The 20,835-nt window shown below is 43.6% G+C and overlaps 1 protein-coding gene across 1 annotated transcript; it reads left to right on the top strand.

Moving 5' to 3' along the window:
• The first annotated feature begins 84 nt into the window (after positions 1 to 84).
• LOC135520303 (dyslexia-associated protein KIAA0319 homolog) lies at positions 85 to 20,644 on the top strand. Its single transcript, XM_064945736.1, is given in 20 exon segments — positions 85 to 415; positions 1,437 to 1,514; positions 2,204 to 2,478; positions 2,481 to 2,861; positions 3,423 to 3,594; positions 3,759 to 3,772; positions 3,774 to 3,822; positions 3,952 to 4,044; positions 11,719 to 11,851; positions 12,207 to 12,418; positions 12,606 to 12,771; positions 12,881 to 13,029; positions 13,312 to 13,463; positions 13,604 to 13,742; positions 16,003 to 16,162; positions 16,397 to 16,533; positions 16,760 to 16,882; positions 16,991 to 17,081; positions 18,843 to 18,934; positions 19,025 to 20,644. Coding segments are annotated over 19 exon segments (2,748 nt in total). The 5' UTR covers positions 85 to 415; positions 1,437 to 1,462; the 3' UTR covers positions 19,183 to 20,644.
• Positions 20,645 to 20,835: the final 191 nt, after the last annotated feature.

Raw genomic sequence — 20,835 nt, 5'->3', positions numbered from 1 at the left:
TGGCGACACTTCCTCCCCTTGCATGGAAGGCAAGCCACCGAAGCCAGTCAGGGATGGTGAGCAGCATGCTATGAGCAGCTTTTCCCCAAATATCAGTGCGCACTAATTTTGCTCAGCTGCAGAGCAAATTGCCTCTCGAGACCTACCACCACCCAGTCGGCTGCGCCCAAAAGAGCTACAAAGGATGTCTACCGGTAACAGCAGCAGGGGAACAGTGGAAAGGGATGGTGCAGTAGCTGGCGTGAACAAGACTGTAGCAACCCAGCCGAGCTAGGCGTATTTCGACTGCACATTGTGTGAGCACCGGGAATTTACACCCTCTCTACAAAATGCCAGCATAATTTGTCTTAACGACTGGAACAACGACTTTCACTTCTACCGCTATTTGGATACATTGTTGCACCCTTCATCATTGGTGAGTGCCTCACGTGTAGCTACATCTTTCGCAAATGCTGTATGAGCAGTGAGTAATGGAGGGCTGCTTTGAATAGTTGAACTGCTTGGCTTGCTCGGTAGTATCTATTTAAATTCGATATCTTGTTGTAGGCTACACATTCGAACCATGTTATCTCCTCAACAACCGTGAGGTTAGTAGGCTAATAACGTTAGCTTCTGTGTTGCAGACCCCAGTCCAGAAAACAGTTGGTTGCGTCATCATCAAATGCCTCATGAAACCTTTTTTCTCCACCTTCCCTCAGTTGCTGTCCTTGGTGCTGGAACAGCGCTTTATAATACAAGGGATGTGGATGGAGAAAGTAAAGGAAAACAGCTTGTTGACTTTATTGGATGTTGTGTTTTAGTGCGACCACACATTACCAATATGTTAGGTTTACTCATGATTAAGTAATTGATTAATTAGTTATTTAGAGAGCCTTCTATGGTGTCAGCTTATTCAGTGACTTTCTCAGCATGGTATGCAAAAGGACAGATAATGGGGATCAATTCTGAGTTCAAATTCAATGCTTTGTCCTGAGTTCAAATACAGTGACCAACAGTGACCCTTGATTTGTAGCCCTATATCAGAATCACACTTTATCCTAACCACTACCCTTAACAATTAGCTGAAACAACTTAAATATATGATCATTGTTTACCTACACAGTAAGCAGAAGCAACAGACCAGTAAGCACACAGTATGGTGACAGTAGTAACAGGTTCCCACCAGTAGAGTCCACCATGGGAGGTATGGGCAGAGAGTGGTGCTGTGTCATCCTTGCCAAGGTGGCATGTGGCTTTACACGGAGTCACACACGATTCACTCAACATGAGGCCGGAGGATACTGACGGTCATTCTCTGTGGGTAGGAGAGTCCATGTTGCTTTTGTGTGTGAGTATCAAAGCGGTCATTGGTAGATACAGTAGGTGATGTGTGATTATTATTATTATTAATATCTGGGACAATGTGTAATGTGTCTGTGATTTCTTCTGTGTTCCAGGTTTAGATCAGTCTGTCCAGTGCATCATGCAGACAGGAGCTCACCTGCTTCTCTGTCTCATCCTGCACTATGTGGAAGGTTAGGGGACATCTTTAAAATGACATTCTTGTGACTGTACCTCATGTTAAATTAATATTTTTGCTGTGTGTTCTATGTTGTATACTTGTATTGTAGCATAAAGTTAACAAACAGCAGTCATGTTTGTATTGAGTTTCTGATGCCCATATTGTCAAAAAGACAATGGTTTCACAAGAGATGCTTTTCGGGGGTTAAAATTAACAATTAATAACAGGATAATGAACCTAATGTGCCCTTTAAGTACCTCCAAAAAGTTTATTGATTCATTCTAAGAGTGGCAATATATTTGGGTGATGTTTACCAGAATCTGCTTGTGCACTCAATATCCCCTTATGAGAGCAGCAGAAGAATTACGTTTGCTGTTATTGAGTCCATTTATTCATTATCGTACACTCGCCACTGTGTTGTGTTCAGTGACACAAAGAAAGCAGCTGATGCCTTTTGCCTATGTTATCAGATGATATTGTTGAGAGCTAAGATGTGAGTATACCTAGGCTCACAGTATCAGTGAAGTGATCACTGAATAATTCATGATAGTTTCCCTCCGTTTAATGGTTCCATCTGGTTGACGCCTTAGTGGAGCATGTTGGAAGGTGACTCTTTCTGATTTTATTGCTGACCTTTACTAAATATAAGCAAAGTATAAGCAAAAGCTGTTTTACCATATATCTCTGTGCTCTGTACCATAGCTGCAGAGGCGTCACAGTGCTGGCAGGGTGCGACCTATTCAGAGGCTGTGGTCTCCCCGGCCCTGAGAAGCAGCAATATCTTGCGGGTGCCGGACGTGTCATCTCTGGCGCAGTGTGCCGGGGCCTGTTGTGATCTGCCTGGTTGTAACCTGGCCTGGCTGTTTGAGCATCGCTGCTACATCCTCAGCTGCCAGCAGAGGGAGAACTGCCAGCCCAGACAGAGACCTGGAGCTGATTCTTATATGGCCTTCCTGCAGAGAGGACCCCCCAGACCCTGCTGCTCCAGTCTCTGGTCAGGGGGGAGCCCTATCCCAGTCGCTGGAGGCCCCACCCCTCTGGGGACGTGGAGGCACTGAAGGACCTAGCCCTGTTAGATGGGCCCCAGACGGATTTTGGTGACCCAGGTGGGATGGATTTGGAATACCCTGAGAGTGAACTTGGCCCTGAGGATAACGGTGGGGATCTTCCAGATTGGCCTGCAGCATTGGAAGGGAGGGATGGTTTCAACCTATCAGAAAGTGAAGGCAGGTTAGAGGGGCTGGGATTTGCAACTGAAGGGGCTGAGAGCAGCCTGCCCAGTCCTTCCACTGGGTCGACAGTCAACCAGGGGGCACCCCCCGGCGACCCCACGTCTGCCGATACACCTGAAAACAAGAAAGTAAGTGTCAGATGGAACAATGGGCGAAACAAGAAATGATGGCATGGATAGGGTTACAGGCAGTGTGAGGACCACGTACATGTTTGTCAGGACATGGTGGAAATGATACTGAGTTACATAGATGTTCTACGTTCCATTGATCCAATACAGTAATTAGGATTTAGATAGCTCACAATTAGTGAACAAACTGACCATGAAAAAGCAGTCTGTCTAAATTTACATTTTAAATAGGGTTACTTCCCTGAGGTATGATAAACGGTCACCCAGCTGACAGTCTGCATATATGTGTGTGTGTGTGTGTGTTATTACAGTGGAATTTTGCTGACTCAACTGCTCTGTAGTCACATTCACTCAGCGCGCCTGACCTTCACATATCCTTTGAAGATAGGACATAGTGTAATCCATATAGCTTCTCTTGCTAATGTAGGCTTGTCAGCCATTCCCAGGAGGGAGATTTGGAGAGAGTGTTAATTTGGGAATGAGACATACAGGTTCTATATTAGAGAGTCTTCATTTACTAATATGAATAGTCATGTATTTTCTGTTGTGTTTTCATTGTAGGATAGTGAACTACAGAACACATCCATGGCCAGCTCAGGGCCAACATTCACGCCCAAACCACAGAATGACAGTGTTCACTCCTCCCAACCGAGCCAAATAAGGACTTTCCATCCCAATAAAGCCCCATCTCATCTGTCCAGTACTATACCCCTGACCACATCCACACAGACAGGTACTGCAATAGGTTTTTGTTCATTGGATTTTTTAAACCTTTATTGGTGATTGTAGGTAGTCTTTCATATTCTTTGTTCCCCCTGTTACATAACATGTTTCTATCTCATATTTTCTTGTTTTATTCTCAATCTCTTGTCTCTGTATAATCTGAAAATGCTGTAGAGCTAACATTGCCAAAGGGACACAGTGGAGCTGGTAGCCTCCGTCGGCCCAGAGCACCAAACTGGTACAGTCACAAACACAAGGGTTTTTACAAGCATGATTGGAAGTTTATTTCCTGGATTAATTAGAAAGGGCACACAGCAGTCACACATGGCTGACAGTCCTAATGGATGGAATATCTCTTATTTTACAGCGGTGAGAAGGAACCAGACCCCCAAAGCCATCACCCTCCCAGTAACCGAGGTCGTGTCACATCCTGCCAGCTCAACCATCATCAAGGGCAGCCGTATGTATGAAATAGTTGGCTTTGGATGGTGACTACTCTTACCATAATTTTACTCTTTACTTTTAGAGTAGGCCTACTAAAGATAAATATATATCAGATGAATGATCAGTCACAGCTCCGATGTACCAGAAAACACACTAATATGAATACAAATACTACACACTGACTGTGTGGTTAATGTAAAAGTATATTTTCAAACTAATAGATGCTGCAAACCTAAACTTAAAAGCAAATGTTGTTAGTGCTTGTGTGTGTATGTGTGATTGGCTATGTGGCTGGGTGCAAATTCATCTGAGTAAATATCAATGATTCTCGACTTCTTCTGGCTGGGAGGGATATTGAAGAAGTGTTTGGATTTGGAGTTAAGTCCTACTCGTTCCATCTGGCTGGCTGTTCTCTTCTGTCCCCTGGCAGACTCCCCTGAGGTACAGGTTGAGCTTCCTCATTCCATCTGGCTGGCTGTTCTCTTCTGTCGCCTGCCAGACTGTCACGTTCTGACCTTAGTTCCTTTATTATATCTTTGTGTTATTTTGGTGTGAGTTGGTGTGGGTAGTCTATGTTATTTTTTCTATGTTGTATTTCTGTGTTTAGCCTGGTATGGTTCTTAATCAGAGGCAGTTGTCGATTGTTGTCTCTGATTGAGAATCATACTTAGGTAGCCTGTTTTCCCCATGTTGGTTGTGGGTGATTATTTTCCATGTCAGTGTTTGCTCCATACGGGACTGTGTCAGTTTCCATTTATTCTCTTATTCTTTTGTTTTCTGTGTTCAGTTATATTTCATTAAAATTATATTATGGACACTTACCAATCTGCGCATTGGTCCGATCCTTCCTACTCCTCCTCAGAAGAGGAGGACAAAAACCGTTACACAGACTCCCCTGAGGTACAGGTTGAGCTTCCTCATTCCATCTGGCTGGCTGTTCTCTTTAATCCCTTGCTGATAGACGATTTATCTGACGTACTGGCAGAGCCCCCTTCCATCTAGATGGCTGTTGTCTTCAGTCCGGGTTTCAGCCTGTTGCAGCTTGAGGATCACTTTAGACCTCTGCAGTTGGCTTTAATTATTTCTGTATTATTGTTAACTTCCAATCAAATATATTTATATATCCCTTCTTAGATCAGCTGATATCTCAAAGTGCTGTACAGAACCCAGCCAAAAAAAACAAAACAAAAAAGCAAGCAATGCAGGTGTAGAAGCATGGTGGCTAGGAAAAACTCCCTAGAAAGGCCAAAACCTAGGAAGAAACCTAGAGAGGAACCAGGCTATGAGGGGTGGCCAGTCCTCTTCTGGCTGTACCGGGTGGAGATTATAACAGAACATGGCCAAGATGTTCAATATATTCATGAATGACCAGCATGGTCAAATAATAATAATCATAGTAGTTGTCAAGGGTGCAACATGTCAGCACCTCAGGAGTAAATGTCAGTAGGCTTTTCATAGCCAATCATTGAGAGTATCTCTACTGCTCCTGCTGTCTCTAGAGGGTTGAAAACAGCAGGTCTGGGACAGGTAGCATGTCCGGTGAACAGGTCAGGGTTCCATAGCCGCAGGCAGAACAGTTGAAACTGGAGCAGCAGCATGGCCAGGTGGACTGGGAACAGCAAGGAGTCATCATGCTAGGTAGTCCTGAGGCATGGTCCCATGGCTCAGGTCCTCCGAGAGAGAGAAAGAGAGAATTAGAGAGAGCATACTTAAAATCACACAGGACACCAGATAAGACAGGAGAAATACTCCAGATATAACAGACTGACCCTAGCCCCCAACACATAAACTACTGCAGCATAAATACTGGAGGCTGAGAAAGGAGGGGTCAGAAGACACTGTGGCCCCATCTGATGATATCCCCGGACAGGGTCAAACAGGCAGGATATAACCCCACCCACTTTACCAAAGCACAGCCCCTACACCACGTGAGGGATATCTTCAACCACCAACTTACCATCCTGAGACAAGGCCGAGTATGGTGGGGCAACCCAGACAGGAAGACCACGTCAGTGACTCAACCCACTCAAGTGACGCACCCCTCCTCGGGACGGCATGGAAGAGTACCAGTAAGCCAGTGATTCAGCCCCTGTAATAGGGTTAGAGGCAGAGAATCCCAGTGGAGAGAGGGGAACCGGCCAGGCAGTGATAGCAATTGTGGTTCGTTGCTCCAGTGCCTTTCCGTTCACCTTCACACTCCTGGGCCAGACTACACTCAATCATAGGACCTACTGAAGAGATGAGTCTTCAGTAAATACTTAAAATGAAGCTCTATAGGAGAAAGCCCTGCCTCCAGCTGTTTTGCTTAGAAATTCTAGGGACAATTAGGAGGCCTAATTGTATGTACGGTAGGACCAAATCGGAAAGATATGTAGAAGCAAGCTCATGCAATGCTTTGTAGGTTAGCAGTAAATCCTGAAATCAGCACTTGCCTTAACAGGCAGCCAGTGTAGGGAGGCTAGCACTGGGGTAATATGATCAAATTTTGTGGTCCTAGTCAGGATTCTAGCAGCCGTATTTAGCACTAACTGAAGTTTATCTATTGCTTTATCCGGGTAGCTGGAAAGTAGAGCATTGCAGTAGTCTAAGCTCGAAGTAACAAAAGCATGGATTAATTTTTCTGCAGAATTTTTGGGCAGAACATTTCTGATTTTTGCAATGTTACTTAGATGGAAAAAAGCTGTCCTTGAAACAGTCTTGATATGTTCGTTTAAAAAGACATCAGGGTCCAGAGTAACGCAGAGGTCCTTCATAGTTTTATTTGAGACGACTGTACAACCATCAAGTTTAATTGTCAGATTCAACAGATTATCTCCTTGTTTCTTGGGACCTGGAACAAGCATCTCTGTTTTGTCCGAGTTTAAAAGTAGAAAGTTTGCAGCCATCCACTTCCTTATGTCTGAAACACATGCTTCTAGCAAGGGCAATTTTGGGGCTTCACCATGTTTCATTGAAATCTACAGCTGTGTGTCATCCGCGTAGCAGTGAAATTTAACATTATGTTTTCGAATGACACCCCCAAGAGGTAAAATATATAGTGAAAACAATAGTGGTCCTAAAACGGAACCTCGAGGAACACCGAAAATTTACAGTTGATTTGTCAGAGGACAAGCCATCCACAGAGACAAACTGATATCTTACCGACAGATAAGATCTAAACCAGGCCAGAACTTGTCTGTGTAGACCAATTTGGTTTTCCAATCTCTCCAAAAGAATGTGGTGGTCAATGGTATCAAAAGCAGCACTAAGGTCTAGGAGCACGAGGACAGATCAAAGCCTTGGTCTGACGCCATTAAAAGGTAATTTACTACCTTCACAAGTGCAGTCTCCGTGATATGATGGGGTCTAAAACCAGACTGAAGCATTTGGTATACATTGTTTGTCTTCAGGAAGGCAGTGAGTTGCTGCGCAACAGCTTTTTCCATTTTTTTTGAGAGGAATGGGATATTCGATATAGGCAGATAGTTTTTAAAATATTTTCTGGGTCAAGGTTTGGCTTTTTCAAGAGAAGCTTTATTACTGCCACTTTTAGTGAGTTTGGTACACATCCGGTGGATAGAGAGCCGTTTATTATGTTCAACATAGGAGGGCCAAGCACAGGAATCAGCTCTTTCAGTAGTTTAGCTGGAATAAGGTCCAGTATGCAGCTTGAAGGTTTAGAGGCCATGATTATTTTCATCGTTGTGTTAAGAGATACACTACTAAAACACTTGAGTGTCTTTCTTGATCCTAGGTCCTGGCAGAGTTGTGCAGACTCAGGACAACTGAGCTTTGGAGGAATACGCAGATTTAAAGAGGAGTCCGTAATTGGCTTTCTAATGATCATGATCTTTTCCTCAAAGAAGTTCATGAATTTATTACTGCTGAAGTGAAAGCCATCCTCTCTTGGGGAATGCTGCTTTTTAGTGTGCTTTGCGACAGTATCAAAAATAAATTTAGGATTGTTCATATTTTCCTCAATTAAATTGGAAAAATAGGATGATCAAGCAGCAGTGAGGGCTCTTCGATATTGCACGGTACTGTCTTTCCAAGCTAGTCGGAAGACTTCCAGTTTGGTGTGGCGCCATTTCCATTCCAATTTTCTGGAAGCTTGCATAAGAGCTCGGATATTTTGTGTATACCAGGGAACTAGTTTCTTATGACAAATGATTTTAGTTTTTAGGGGTGCAACTGCATCTAGGGTATTACGCAAGGTTAAATTGAGTTCCTCAGTTAGGTGGTAAACTGATTTTTGTCCCCTGACGTCCTTGGGTAGGCAGAGGGAGACTGGAAGGGCATCAAGGAATCTTTGGGAATTTATAGCACAAATTTTGATGATCCTTGGTTGGGGTCTGAGCAGATTATTTGTTGCGATTGCAAACATAATAAAAATGGTGGTCCGATAGTACAGGATTATGAGGAAAAACATTAAGATCCACAACATTTATTTCATGGGACAAAACTAGGTCCAGAGTATGACTGTGGCAGTGAGTAGGTCCGGAGACATGTTGGACAAAACTGAGTCGATGATGGCTCCGAATGCCTTTTGGAGTGGGTCTGTGGACTTTCCCAAGTGAATATTAAAGTCACCAAAAATTTGAATATTATCTGCTATGACTACAAGGTCCGATAGGAATTCGGGGAACTCAGTGAGGAACGCTGTATATGGCCCAGGAGGCCTGTAAACAGTAGCTATAAAACGTGATTGAGTAGGCTGCACAGATTTCATGATTAGAAGCCCAAAAGACAAAAATGTCTTCTTTTTTTTTGTAAATTCAAATTTGCTATCGTAAATGTTAGCAACACCTCCGCCTTTGCGGGATGCGTGTGGGATATGTTCACTAGTGTAACCAGGAGGTGAGGCCTCATTTAACACAGTAAATTCATCAGGCTTAAGCCATGTTTCAGTCAGGCCAATCACATCAAGATTGTGATCAGTGATTCGTTCATTGACTATAACTGCCTTGGAAGTAGCCCTATTTTGAGATGTGAGGTATCACAATCTCTTTCAATAATGTCAGGAATGGAGGAGGTCTTTATTCTAGTGAGATTGCTAAGGCAAACACTGCAATGTTTAGTTTTGCCCAACCTAGGTCGAGGCACAGACACGGTCTCAATGGGGATAGCTGAGCTGACTACACTGACTGTGCTAGTGGCAGACTCCACTAAGCTGTCAGGTTGGCTAACAGCCTGCTGCCTGGCCTGCACCCAATCTCATTGTGGAGCTAGGGCAGTTAGAGCCCTGTCTATGTTCGTAGATAAGATAAGAGCACCCCTCCAGCTAGGATGGGGTCTGTCACTCCTCAACAGGCCAGGCTTGGTCCTGTTTGTGGGTGAGTCCCAGAAAGAGGGCCAATTATCTACAAATTATATCTATTGGGAGGGGCAGAAAACAGTTTTCAACCAGCGATTGAGTTGTGAGACTCTGCTGTAGAGCTCATCACTCCCCCTAACTGGGAGGGGGCCAGAGACAATTACTCGATGCCGACACATCTTTCTAGCTGATTTACACGCTGAAGCTATGTTGCGCTTGGTGACCTCTGACTGTCATCCTAACATCGTTGGTGCCGGCGTGGATAACAATATCTCTATACTCTCTACACTCACCAGTTTTAGCTTTAGCCAGCACCATCTTCAGATTAGCCTTAACGTCGGTAGCCCTGCCCCCTGGTAAACAGTGTATGATCGCTGGATGATTCGTTTTAAGTCTAATACTGCGGGTAATGGAGTCACCAATGACTAGGGTTTTCAATTTGTCAGAGCTAATGGTGGGAGGCTTCGGCGTCTCAAACCCCGTAACAGGAGGAGTGGAGACCAGAGAAGGCTCGGCCTCTGACTCCGACTCGCTGCTTAATGGGGAGAACCCGTTGAAAGTTTCTGTCGGCTGAATGAGCGACACTGGTTGAGCATTCCTACAGCATTTCCCTCCAGAAGCCATGAGAAATTTGTCCAGCAGCGGGGACTGAGCGAGGGGATTTATACTACTATCTGTACTGCTGTTTCATTCTTTCCTACACTGAAATTACTCTTGCTTAACGATTGTGTCTGAAGCTGGGCTTGCAGCACGGCGGTCCTCGCCGTAAGGCGATCGTTCTCATGTATATTATGAGTACAGCGACAAAGCGTCCGAGTGAAAAAGTTGAATGAAAAAAAGTTGAGTGAGGGAAAAACTAAAAGTAAAAACCGTAAAGTTGTCAGGTTAGCAAAGTAAGGTTAGCAACAAAACGCACAGCAGCACGTAAACAAGTCTGCAAGTTGTGACCGGAAATTACACCAATCTTCCAATCTTTTCATTTTTTTCTTTGTTAAGTTGTTCAGCTGCTTCTCTGTCAGTGGGCAGGAAACGTGGCCATGCACCTGACTGGCACTGCCCTCCACATGCTGCACAGCACTCTGGGTCAAGACTGGACACTGTGAGACCCGCTGGGACAGCTTAGGACATGACACAGCCGTCTGAGATGAGCCTAGACAACCAACCTTCCTCAGGATCATCCTGATTTCATTGGAGTTTCTGGGGTCAACAAGCAGGATGGACTCATATAGGACTTTGGTCTTTTGGGGCTTTGACGGGTGGTGCAGGTCACCGGTAGCGGCTTTGCCCTTTGAGCCAAGAGATGGAGCTGTGACTTTTCCCCTTGGAGACCAGAGATTTAGCATGTAGGCCACTGTCACTTTGGACAAAGTGATTCTCCTCTGACTTAAATATATGAAATGTGGGGGAAATGTTGATTGAGTTTACAAGCTGAATTTACATTCGGGTTGCATTTTAAAATAAACAATGTCAAATACTGAAAAAAGATAGACTGGAACAAAACATCCCAATTAAAGAGGGGAACAAAGAAGTGGCCATTTCCACCGTGGCGTGTATATTCTACTTCTAATCACCTTATAAACTAACAATTACTGTATTATTGTAAACAAAATAAGCTATCTGTTTCAAATATTGTGTAATTGAATAGTTTGCATATAATACTATATAGCTGGGGTGGCAGGTAGCCTTGTGGTTAGGAGCGTTGGGCCAGTAACCAAATCCCAGAGCAGACTAGGTGAAAAATCTGTCTGTGCCCTTGACCCAGGCACTTAATCCTAGTTGCTCCTGTATTTCGCTCTGGAAAAGAGTGTCGGCTAAATTACTAAAATGTAAAGGTAAGACCATATTCATTCAATCGAGAAATGGTTTTCGTATCAGCTTGTTCTTTCTTTTCCAAGTTTGTAACAACCTCAATGAATCATTTGTTTTAGCTTTTGGCTTCATGTATTATCTAAATATTTATCATCATGACAGTCCCCCAAAATGAGAAATGGTAAGGAGAAATGTTCCCCTGTGGGTGTCAAGATGCTGCTGGACATGGTGTTGATGAATCAGTAGAGGGCAGTCTTCCTCTTGTCACCAGAGCAGTAGTATCAGAGAGATGAATGAACATTACAGATCAAGGAGTTCAGTCTATATCAAAAACTGGACGAAGAGCCATTAGGGCATGCACACTCAAATGCTCCAACATTTATTGATGTGAAACAAAAACAATGTTTAAATCGAAGATGAAGATCTGTTTTGGGTCGTTTCATTGTCTTACTGCTGTATTTAAATAACGTTAGCCAGTATTTCAATCTGTCCTATCCAATTATTTGACTATGAATTCTATCAAGCACCCAGCTAATGATATATTATGTTGTCCGTTTGTCCTATCTTGTGTTTGATGGTCCCTCACAGAGAGTACTGATGATGGAGTGATCATCAGCCATCACTGGGAGCAGCTTGGAGGTCCATCCATAGAGCTTGGAGCTTTCTCAGACACACAGATTCCCAACCTATCCAACCTTGCCCCTGGGGAGTACACATTCAGGTATGGATAGGACCTCTGTGGCCTAGACTTGGGGTCCAATTCAATTTCATCTCAGTCAATTCAAGGATTGAAAATCAAATAATGAATGGAAGAAAAAATAGTTTGGGTATGCTGCTCTACCATGGAACACAGGTCAGACTGCACTAATAATTACAGTATATGGTCTCTATTAATCATAGTTGGTGTTTAACCAACAATAATACAAAGGTTTTCTGACTTCAGATAGTTATATCTATGAATGAAGCCTCATGGAAACGTGACATAGATACTGTGTAAGCCATTACCATCAATGTTTCCCCCACCACTACAATACAAGCGTACAAGAGTAGCTGGATTCATATTGATTTTTTTCCAGGTTGACCATTACAGATTCTGAAGGGTTGTCAGACTCCACCACGGCTACAGTGAAGGTTATTCAGCCAGTGGAGAATGACCGACTGCCCTACCCCAGCCATGACACCCTCACTCCCACCTCAAGCCCTGACCTTGCTGCTACCCTGGTCCACAGACAGGGTGACCCTACTGCAGCCACCTCCTCTGTCACTACCGCTGCCACTCAGATGACAGGTAAATGACATAAGGACAGTATTAAGATTATAACAGAGTATCAGATATGTTTTACAACATTAGATTGTCCTCAAGCAGTTTACCTCAGGCATTCCCTTACCTTAGTCCACCTAGTAGTAAACCCAAGGGTATCTAAACATGCATAGGACATGTTTCAACAGATGATCTGTTTTGCTCTGTCCCATAGAGAACAAAAACACCCCCATAGCTGAGGTCAAGGAGTCAAACGGAGCCCCTGTGGCTGTAGTGGGTCCTAACAGGCAGCTGACCCTCCCAGTGACCAGCATTACCCTGGACGGAAGCAGCAGCACTGATGACCACGCCGTCACTAGCTACCACTGGGACACCATCAGGTACCAACGCTGTTCATATAGGTCAAAGGTTGTGTCCAGAAAAGTCTATGAAGATATGAAGAACAAGCTGAAGAGCTTTCTCATGATGCTTTTCTGTGTTGTTTTTTAGAGGTCCTCCAGGGTCAAGGACAGAGGGTGTGGACAAGCCCGTAGCCATAGTAACGGGCCTCAGAGCGGGCCGCTATACATTTAGTCTGACTGTGAGTGACCAGGAAGGGCTGACAGACAGTGCCTTTCTCACAGTCAGGGTTCAAGAGGGTAAGAAAACACAGGTTGGCATTTATTGGGATGACTCATGTACTGGAGGCAGCTCTGCAGAGTGGTCACTAGCTGGCACAGTCACAAAGCAATACAATTTGATTTTAAACCTAAGCTTAACCACACTGCTAACCCTAATAATAATTAATGACAAACGTCAACCTGCTAAGAAAACACACAATGCTTCAAACACAGCAAAACTGTTAAAAACAAGATGAGACATCATCCCCCAGGCTGGTTGAGTATGATGGTACTCATCTATAGCCTGTTGTCCATCCTCAGCCAGAAGCCTTCCCCCTGTAGCGCACGCCAGCGGCAGCCATACACTCACCTTGCCCAACAACTCCCTGGTGCTCAGAGGCTCAGTGACGGATGGTGACCCAGCCGAGGTGCACTTCCTCTGGGTCCGGGACAGTCAGAGCCCTGCTGCTGGGGTGAGTGAGAGGAGTCTTGATACTTAGGTATACGGTAAATATAGTTTGAACTTGTAATATGCTGTTAGCTAAACTGGTAGGAAGGTAGGAAGTAGAAACTACTTTAAGGTAGGAACTACTCTGTCCTGTTGTTTCCCCAGGATGTGCTGTATGGTTCAGAGCAGCAGGCCTTACTGTACCTGGCCAACTTGGTGGAGGGGACCTATGTGTTCCAGCTGCATGTCACAGACACCCAGGGACGCAGCAGCACCGCCACAGCCACCGTGGAAGTGCGGCCAGGTAGATGTGTGTGCTCAGACTGTGTTTCCCCACGGACCATGCCGAGCATTAGGAGGAAGAGCTGAACAGCACGTACAGCACACAGTGGGGCAAAAAAGTATTTCGTCAGAATTTATTTGCAAATTATGGTGGAAAATAAGTATTTGGTCAATAACAAAAGTTTATCTCAATACTTTGTTATTTACCCTTTGTTGGCAATGACAGAGGTCAAATGTTTTCTGTAAGTCTTCACAAGGTTTTTCACACACTGTTGCTGGTATTTTGGCCCATTCCTCCATGCAGATCTCCTCTAGAGCAGTGATGTTTTGGGGCTGTTGCTGGGCAACCTTGAAATGCTTCTTACAAAGCCACTCCTTCATTGCCTGGGCGGTGTGTTTGGGATCATTGTCATGCTGAAAGACCCAGCCACGTTTCATCTTCAATGCCCTTGCTGATGGAAGGAGGTTTTCACTCAAAATCTCACGATACATGGCCCCATTCATTCTTTCCTTTACACGGATCAGTCGTCCTGGTCCCTTTGCAGAAAAACAGCCCCAAAGCATGATGTTTCCACCCCCATGCTTCACAGTAGGTATGGTGTTCTTTGGATGCAACTCAGCATTCTTTGTCCTCCAAACACGACGAGTTGAGTTTTTACCAAAAAGTTCTATTTTGGTTTCATCTGACCGTATGACATTCTCCCAATCTTCTTCTGGATCATCCAAATGCTCTCTAGCAAACTTCAGACGGGCCTGGACATGTACTGGTTTAAGCAGGGGGACACGTCTGGCACTGCAGGATTTGAGTCCCTTGCGGCATAGTGCGTTACTGATGGTAGGCTTTGTTACTTTGGTCCCAGCTCTCTGCAGGTCATTCACTAGGTCCCCCCATGTGGTTCTGGGATTTTTGCTCACCGTTCTTGTGATCATTTTGACCCCACGGGGTGAGATCTTGCGTGGAGCCCCAGATCGAGGGAGATTATCAGTGGTCTTGTATGTCTTCCCACAGTTGATTTCTTCAAACCAAGCTGCTTACCTATTGCAGATTCAGTCATCCCAGCCTGGTGCAGGTCTACAATTTTGTTTCTGGTGTCCTTTGACAGCTCTTTGGTCTTGGCCATAGTGGAGATTGGAGTGTGACTGTTTGAGGTTGTGGACAGGTGTCTTTGATACTGATAACAAGTTCAAACAGGTGCCATTAATACAGGTAACGAGTGGAGGACAGAGGAGCCTCTTAAAGAAGAAGTTACAGGTCTGTGAGAGCCAGAAATGTTGCTTGTTTGTAGGTGACCAAATACTTATTTTCCACCATAATTTGTAAATAAATTCATAAAAAATCCTAAAATATGATTTTCTGGATTTTGTCCCCTAATTTTGTCTGTCATAGTTGAAGTGTACCTATGATCAAAATTACAGGCCTCTCTCATCTTTTTAAGTGGGAGAACTTGCACAATTGGTTGCTGACTAAATACTTTTTTGCCCCACTGTATGTGTGTTCTGTCAGAGTGTTTATGTTCTCAGACAGTGTGTGTGTCCACTGTCATGGAAATTTCCTGTATTACTAAATAAGGAGAGTTACAAACCACACACCAGTCAGAGTTATACATAAACGTAATATTTTAATGAAATGAGCTTCACCATAGCCCTGTGACTCTCAGATCAATTCAGTGTCTATAAATGAATTCTCTGAAAGTGCTTACAAAATGGCAACTGAGATCTTTTATAGCAAAGATCCACCCCTCTCAAATCATAATGACGAACCACAGGACTTAGGAAAACTGCACAAAGTAAGACTTTTACTTGAGAGAGGAGTATCCCATAGCCAGATAGCATTAGCTATAAATTATTGTTCAGTTTGCTCTCTTAGATGAGGTTCTACTTCTCGTTCTTGGTACTTCCTATTACTAAAACATTACCTCATCCAATGGCATATATCAATTGTCAATTCTAGATACACCCATCTCAAATACAACCCCCCCTGGACAAGCTCACAGAGAGGAGTGAGCCTCTAGGTCATATACTATGAAAGACAAGTTTCGACATCAGAGGGGACATACAACGGTTCCAGACACTGCCATACTCCTCCCCCCAATGGGAAAAGTAGGGAGTGACTGGTGTACAGACATTGTGGAGCCCTTCACCCTCACATATGAAGACAATCCTGACCTCTCCCCTCTCTGGGCCCCAAGTGACTTTCCACATAAGCATATTTATGAAAGTAGATACAGCATCTTATTTATCAATGTTACCTAACTAATTCTGATTCTGCTACGACACCACAGACCCTGGTGGTCGTGAGGAGGTAGAGGTGGAGATGTTGGTGGCGCTGGCCCAGGTGAGTGTGTCACAGAAGGACACAGTGCTCAGACAGTTGGCAGCACTGCTCCATGTCCTGGACAATGACATCCACCTCAGGTGCCTATGGGGACACTCAGATCTCAGGTACTGCCCAATGCAGCAAACACATACAAAACATACATGGTTGTGTTTTTACACATTGTATTACTGCATTGTGTGTGTGTGTGTGTGTGTGTGTGTGTGTGTGTGTGTGTGTGTGTGTGTGTGTGTGTGTGTGTGTGTGTGTGTGTGTGTGTGTGTGTGTGTGTGTGTGTGTGTGTGTGTGTGTGTGTGTGTGTGTGTGTGTGTGTGTGTGTGTGTGTGTGTGTGTGCGTGTAGCACAGTGCTGAGGTTCTCAGTGCAGGGTCCTGAGGGGCCAGTCCCTGGTCCTAAACTGGCCAGTGTGCTGCGTGGTCAGCTGCTGAGGGAGAAGACTGACTACCTGCTCTTCAGAGTCCTTCGAGTGGATACAGTCAGTGAGTACCACAACACAGAACACCACATCTTGCCTTATCATACCATATTATATCAAAGCCTGTTCAAATGTTATAACAACATTATAGACCATCTCTGATTCTATTACATGAGAGATTAAATTAGATCTCATCACTTGGTGACTAAGAAAGCTGTCTGTCTTTGTCCTCTGCCGTGGTGTATGCTGATCCTGTTTGTGTATTGGTGTTCATCCCACACCCCACACAGTGTGCTTGCTCCGCTGCTCGGGCCATGGAACGTGTGACCCAATCACCAAGGAGTGTGTCTGTGACCCCTTTTGGACGGAGAACCTAATTCGCAGGTTCTTTGGCGACGGAGAGAGCAACTGTGGTGAGCTATGTTCATTCATCGGTCCTGAGAGGATGACATAGTTTTTGCCCCGTCTGCTGTGAGATGCTACATTCACAGTGCCAGTCTTTTCTCTCTTATGTTTGGCAGAGTGGCGGGTTCTCTACTTCATCCTGTCCTTCTTCATGGTCATTGTCTTCATCGTGACAGTCACTTGGGCATGTGTGTACTGCTGCAAAAGGTGACTTTTCTTTTCTTGCTCAGACACACAGCAAGGTCCTATATAGATTTTATGATTAGCTGTTTGTTAAAGGCCCAGTGCAGTAAAACATGTGATTTCCTGTGTTTTATATATACACTACCGTTCAAAGGTTTGGGGTCACTTAGAAATGTCCTTGTTTTTGAAAGAAAAGCAAATTTTTTGTCCATTAAAATAACATCAAATTGATCAGAAATACAGTGTAGACATTGTTAATGTTGTAAATGACTATTGTAGCTGGAAACGGCAGATTATTTTATGGAATATCTACATAGGTGTACAGAGGCCGATTATCAGCAACTATCAGTCCTGTGTTCCAATGGCACGTTGTGTTAGCTAATCCAATTTATCATTTTAAAAGGCTAATTGATCATTAGAAAACCCTTTTGCAATTATGTTAGCACAACTGAAAACTGTTGTTTTGATGAAAGAAGCAATAAAACTGGCCTTTAGACTAGTTGAGTATCTGGAACATCAGCATTTGTGGGTTCGATTATAGGCTCAAAATGTCCAGAAACAAAGAACTTTCACCTGAAACTCGTCAGTCTATTCTTGTTCTGAGAAATGAAGGCTATTCCAAGAGAGAAATTGCCAAGAAACTGAAGATCTCGTTCAACGCTGTGTACTACTTCCTTCACAGAACAGAGCAAACTGTCTCTAACCAGAATAGAAAGTGGGAGGCCCCGGTGCACAACTGAGCAAGAGGACAAGTACATTAGAGTGTCTAGTTTGAGAAACAGTCACCTCACAAATCCTCAACTGGCAGCTTCATTAAATAGTCCCCACAAAAACCACCAGTCTCAACGTCAACAGTAAAGAGATGACTCCGGTATGCTGGCCTTCTAGGCAGAGTTGAAAAGAAAAAGCCATATCTTAGACTGGCCAATAAAAATAAAATATTAAGATGGACAAAATAACACAGACACTGGACAGAGGTACTCTCCCTTAGAAGGCCAGCATCCCGGAGTCGCCTCTTCACGGAAAAGCAGCCAACAAGTTCTCAGCATATGCGGGAACTCCTTCAAGACTGTTGGAAAAGCATTCCAGGTGAAGCTGGTTGAGAGAATGCCAAGTGTGCTAATCTGTCATCAAGGCGAAAGGTGGCTACTTTGAAGAATCTTAAATATAAAATATATTTGGATTTGTTTAACACTTTTTTGGTTACTACATAATTCCATATGTGTTATTTCATAGTTGTGATGTATTCACTATTCTACAATGTAGAAAATAGTACAAATAAAGAAAAACCCTGGAATGAGTTGGTGTGTCCAAACTTGACTGGCACTGTATATATACAGTATTTCCACACTATGACGTTGGAATAATACTGTGAAATTGTGAAAATTATGATATTGCCATTTTAGTGTAAGAGCTGTTTGTAAAGACTGCCTGAAATTACTGCCTGTTTTGGTTGGATGGGGTTTTGGCCTGCCTGTTGACATCGCCTGGTGGTAAATTAGTTAATAGACCAATAAGAAAGAGAGTTCCAAACCTCTCTGCCAATAACAGCAAGTTTTCAGTTTCCCCCTCCCCACTCAGACCACTCCCAGAAAGTCCTAGCAAAATTGTTGCTTGAGAAATGGCTTTTAGCTAACAAGTAATTTTTTGTATCTTTTAAACTATTTTAATTGAAAACAATCATAGTAAGGTACTTAATTGTTACCTGGAAATTATTTGATATCAATATTTTTTTTAAAGGCTGCATTGGAACTTTAATAGAAATGTGTTTTTTTTTATGTTTAGGAGGAGTCGCACTAAGGTCAGGAAGAAAACCAAGTACACTATACTGGACAACATGGACGAACAGGAGAAAATGGAGCTAAGGCCCAAATACAGTAAGTGTCTGATTTTTCAATCAACACATTTCAAAACATTCCTGTTTTTGTTGACCCTGCCATGATCTACCTGGTCGGTCCCCTTCTCAGACATCAAACACAGGAGCACAGAGCACAACTCCAGCCTCATGATGTCCGAGTCAGAGCTGGACAGTGACCAGGACACCATCTTCAGCCGAGACCGACCGGTCCGGAGCAGAAACCGGACCAATGCTCAGGCTGCCCGCAACGGGAACACCTTCGGATGAGTAGGAACACACAGAACTGGGGTGGTTATCAGACAACATGAGTGAAACCCACTTTTGGGATTATGGCAGGGGTGCACAGCTCGAGTGCCATAGTGTCTGCTTGTTTTCGGTCTCGTCTTCTATTCAAATACTGGTTTCAACCAGGTGTGTACTTTCTATGACATTCATTGGACAACTCAGCACCAGGGAGATGTGAAAATCCAAGGGCCGTAGAATACTAAAGTTGGGCTGGATTCTGGGAACTAACAGTAGCATTGAGTTTACATGCATACAGACTGTTTGAATGATTCGACACTAAGTATGAAGGTGCTCTTTGTGAGGAGCACAGTGAGGTTCTGTGGCCTCACATACTTCTACAGATAACCAGATTGGTGAATGTACATACAACTATCCATTATGCATACTAGTCTACCGACTACTACTGACCTTTAACTTTGCCTTGTTATCCAATAATGTTTTTTTACTGTCATTATTCTATAGGAAATGGAGACAAGCCCAACCCTGGTTGTGAGCGTCTGACGCCTCTCCTGTAAATTATTTGACAAATTGGATTTGTCAAAATGGCTTGAGTGCACATTTGAGAAAAAGTGTCATGATTCTTACATTTACTACCCAAAGTCCATCTTGTGATGCTACTCGTGAATGATTTAATCAGAATCTAACTCAATTTCTCTGTGATCTCTCTCTATGAGTGGCTTGGACTTTGACACAATACAACACAGCATTTTACTGTATCTGAACTACTGTATTGAGCTTGCACCCTTGTCCTCCAAACTAGTTGTATAGTTTTGGTATCTTTCTCATTTTAAAGCTTCTTTATGCTAAATAAGCATAATAGGTCTCATAAATGGGCCCGAAGAAACAGAACCAGGCATTTCATGGGACAATCCATAAAGGTGCCAAACTGCACTATGCACCATAAACCTGTGGCTGACAGAGACCCTGTTCTATCCAAGTACTTGGCAAAGCATCCTTTCTTCCTTCCCTTGGTAAGATCTATTATCTAACTTGAACATGGTGGGTGACATGCTTTCAATCAGTAATTCCTTTGTGTAATGATGGATTTTTGCCTCCTGATTTCAGTGTCAGAGAATGTCTGATTACATGAGTATAGTGCAAAATAATGATTGACAGGACAGTCAGGAGTTTAAGGGTTACGAAGAGGACTGTTGGATTTGATAAGTAACGTTACTATGCAGGACAGGTAACCATTGATGGAATGGATGAAATACTTTCGACATTAAAGCAACATAACCATGTCCAATGGTTGCTTTACATTTGTTGTTCTCGTAAGCGACTGGGGAGATATTTCCCCAATCTGGACAGAAACACTAACAGTCATGGATTTTTCCCATTACACCACCCACGTTCTGGTATTTGCTCTGTTTACTTAACTAATTACAGCTACCAATGTTTTTACAGATAATATATTGCCAGAAATAAAACAAATGCATCAAATCAATGAACAGTGTACTGAATCCTGTTTAATTTTCTTTCCTGTCCAAAAGGGATAGTAAGATGTAAGGCAGTGTTTCCCAACCCTGGTCCACCAATTCCCTCGACAGCACACGTTTTATCGTAACCCTGGACAAGCACACCTGACTGAACAAAAGGGTGTACTGTTGGGAGTACTCCAGGACCAGGGTTGGGAAA

This window comes from Oncorhynchus masou, chromosome 29 (assembly GCF_036934945.1).
Source record: "Oncorhynchus masou masou isolate Uvic2021 chromosome 29, UVic_Omas_1.1, whole genome shotgun sequence".
Classification (NCBI taxonomy): Eukaryota; Metazoa; Chordata; class Actinopteri; order Salmoniformes; family Salmonidae; genus Oncorhynchus; species Oncorhynchus masou.
This window is presented reverse-complemented; position numbering and strand designations above follow the sequence as displayed.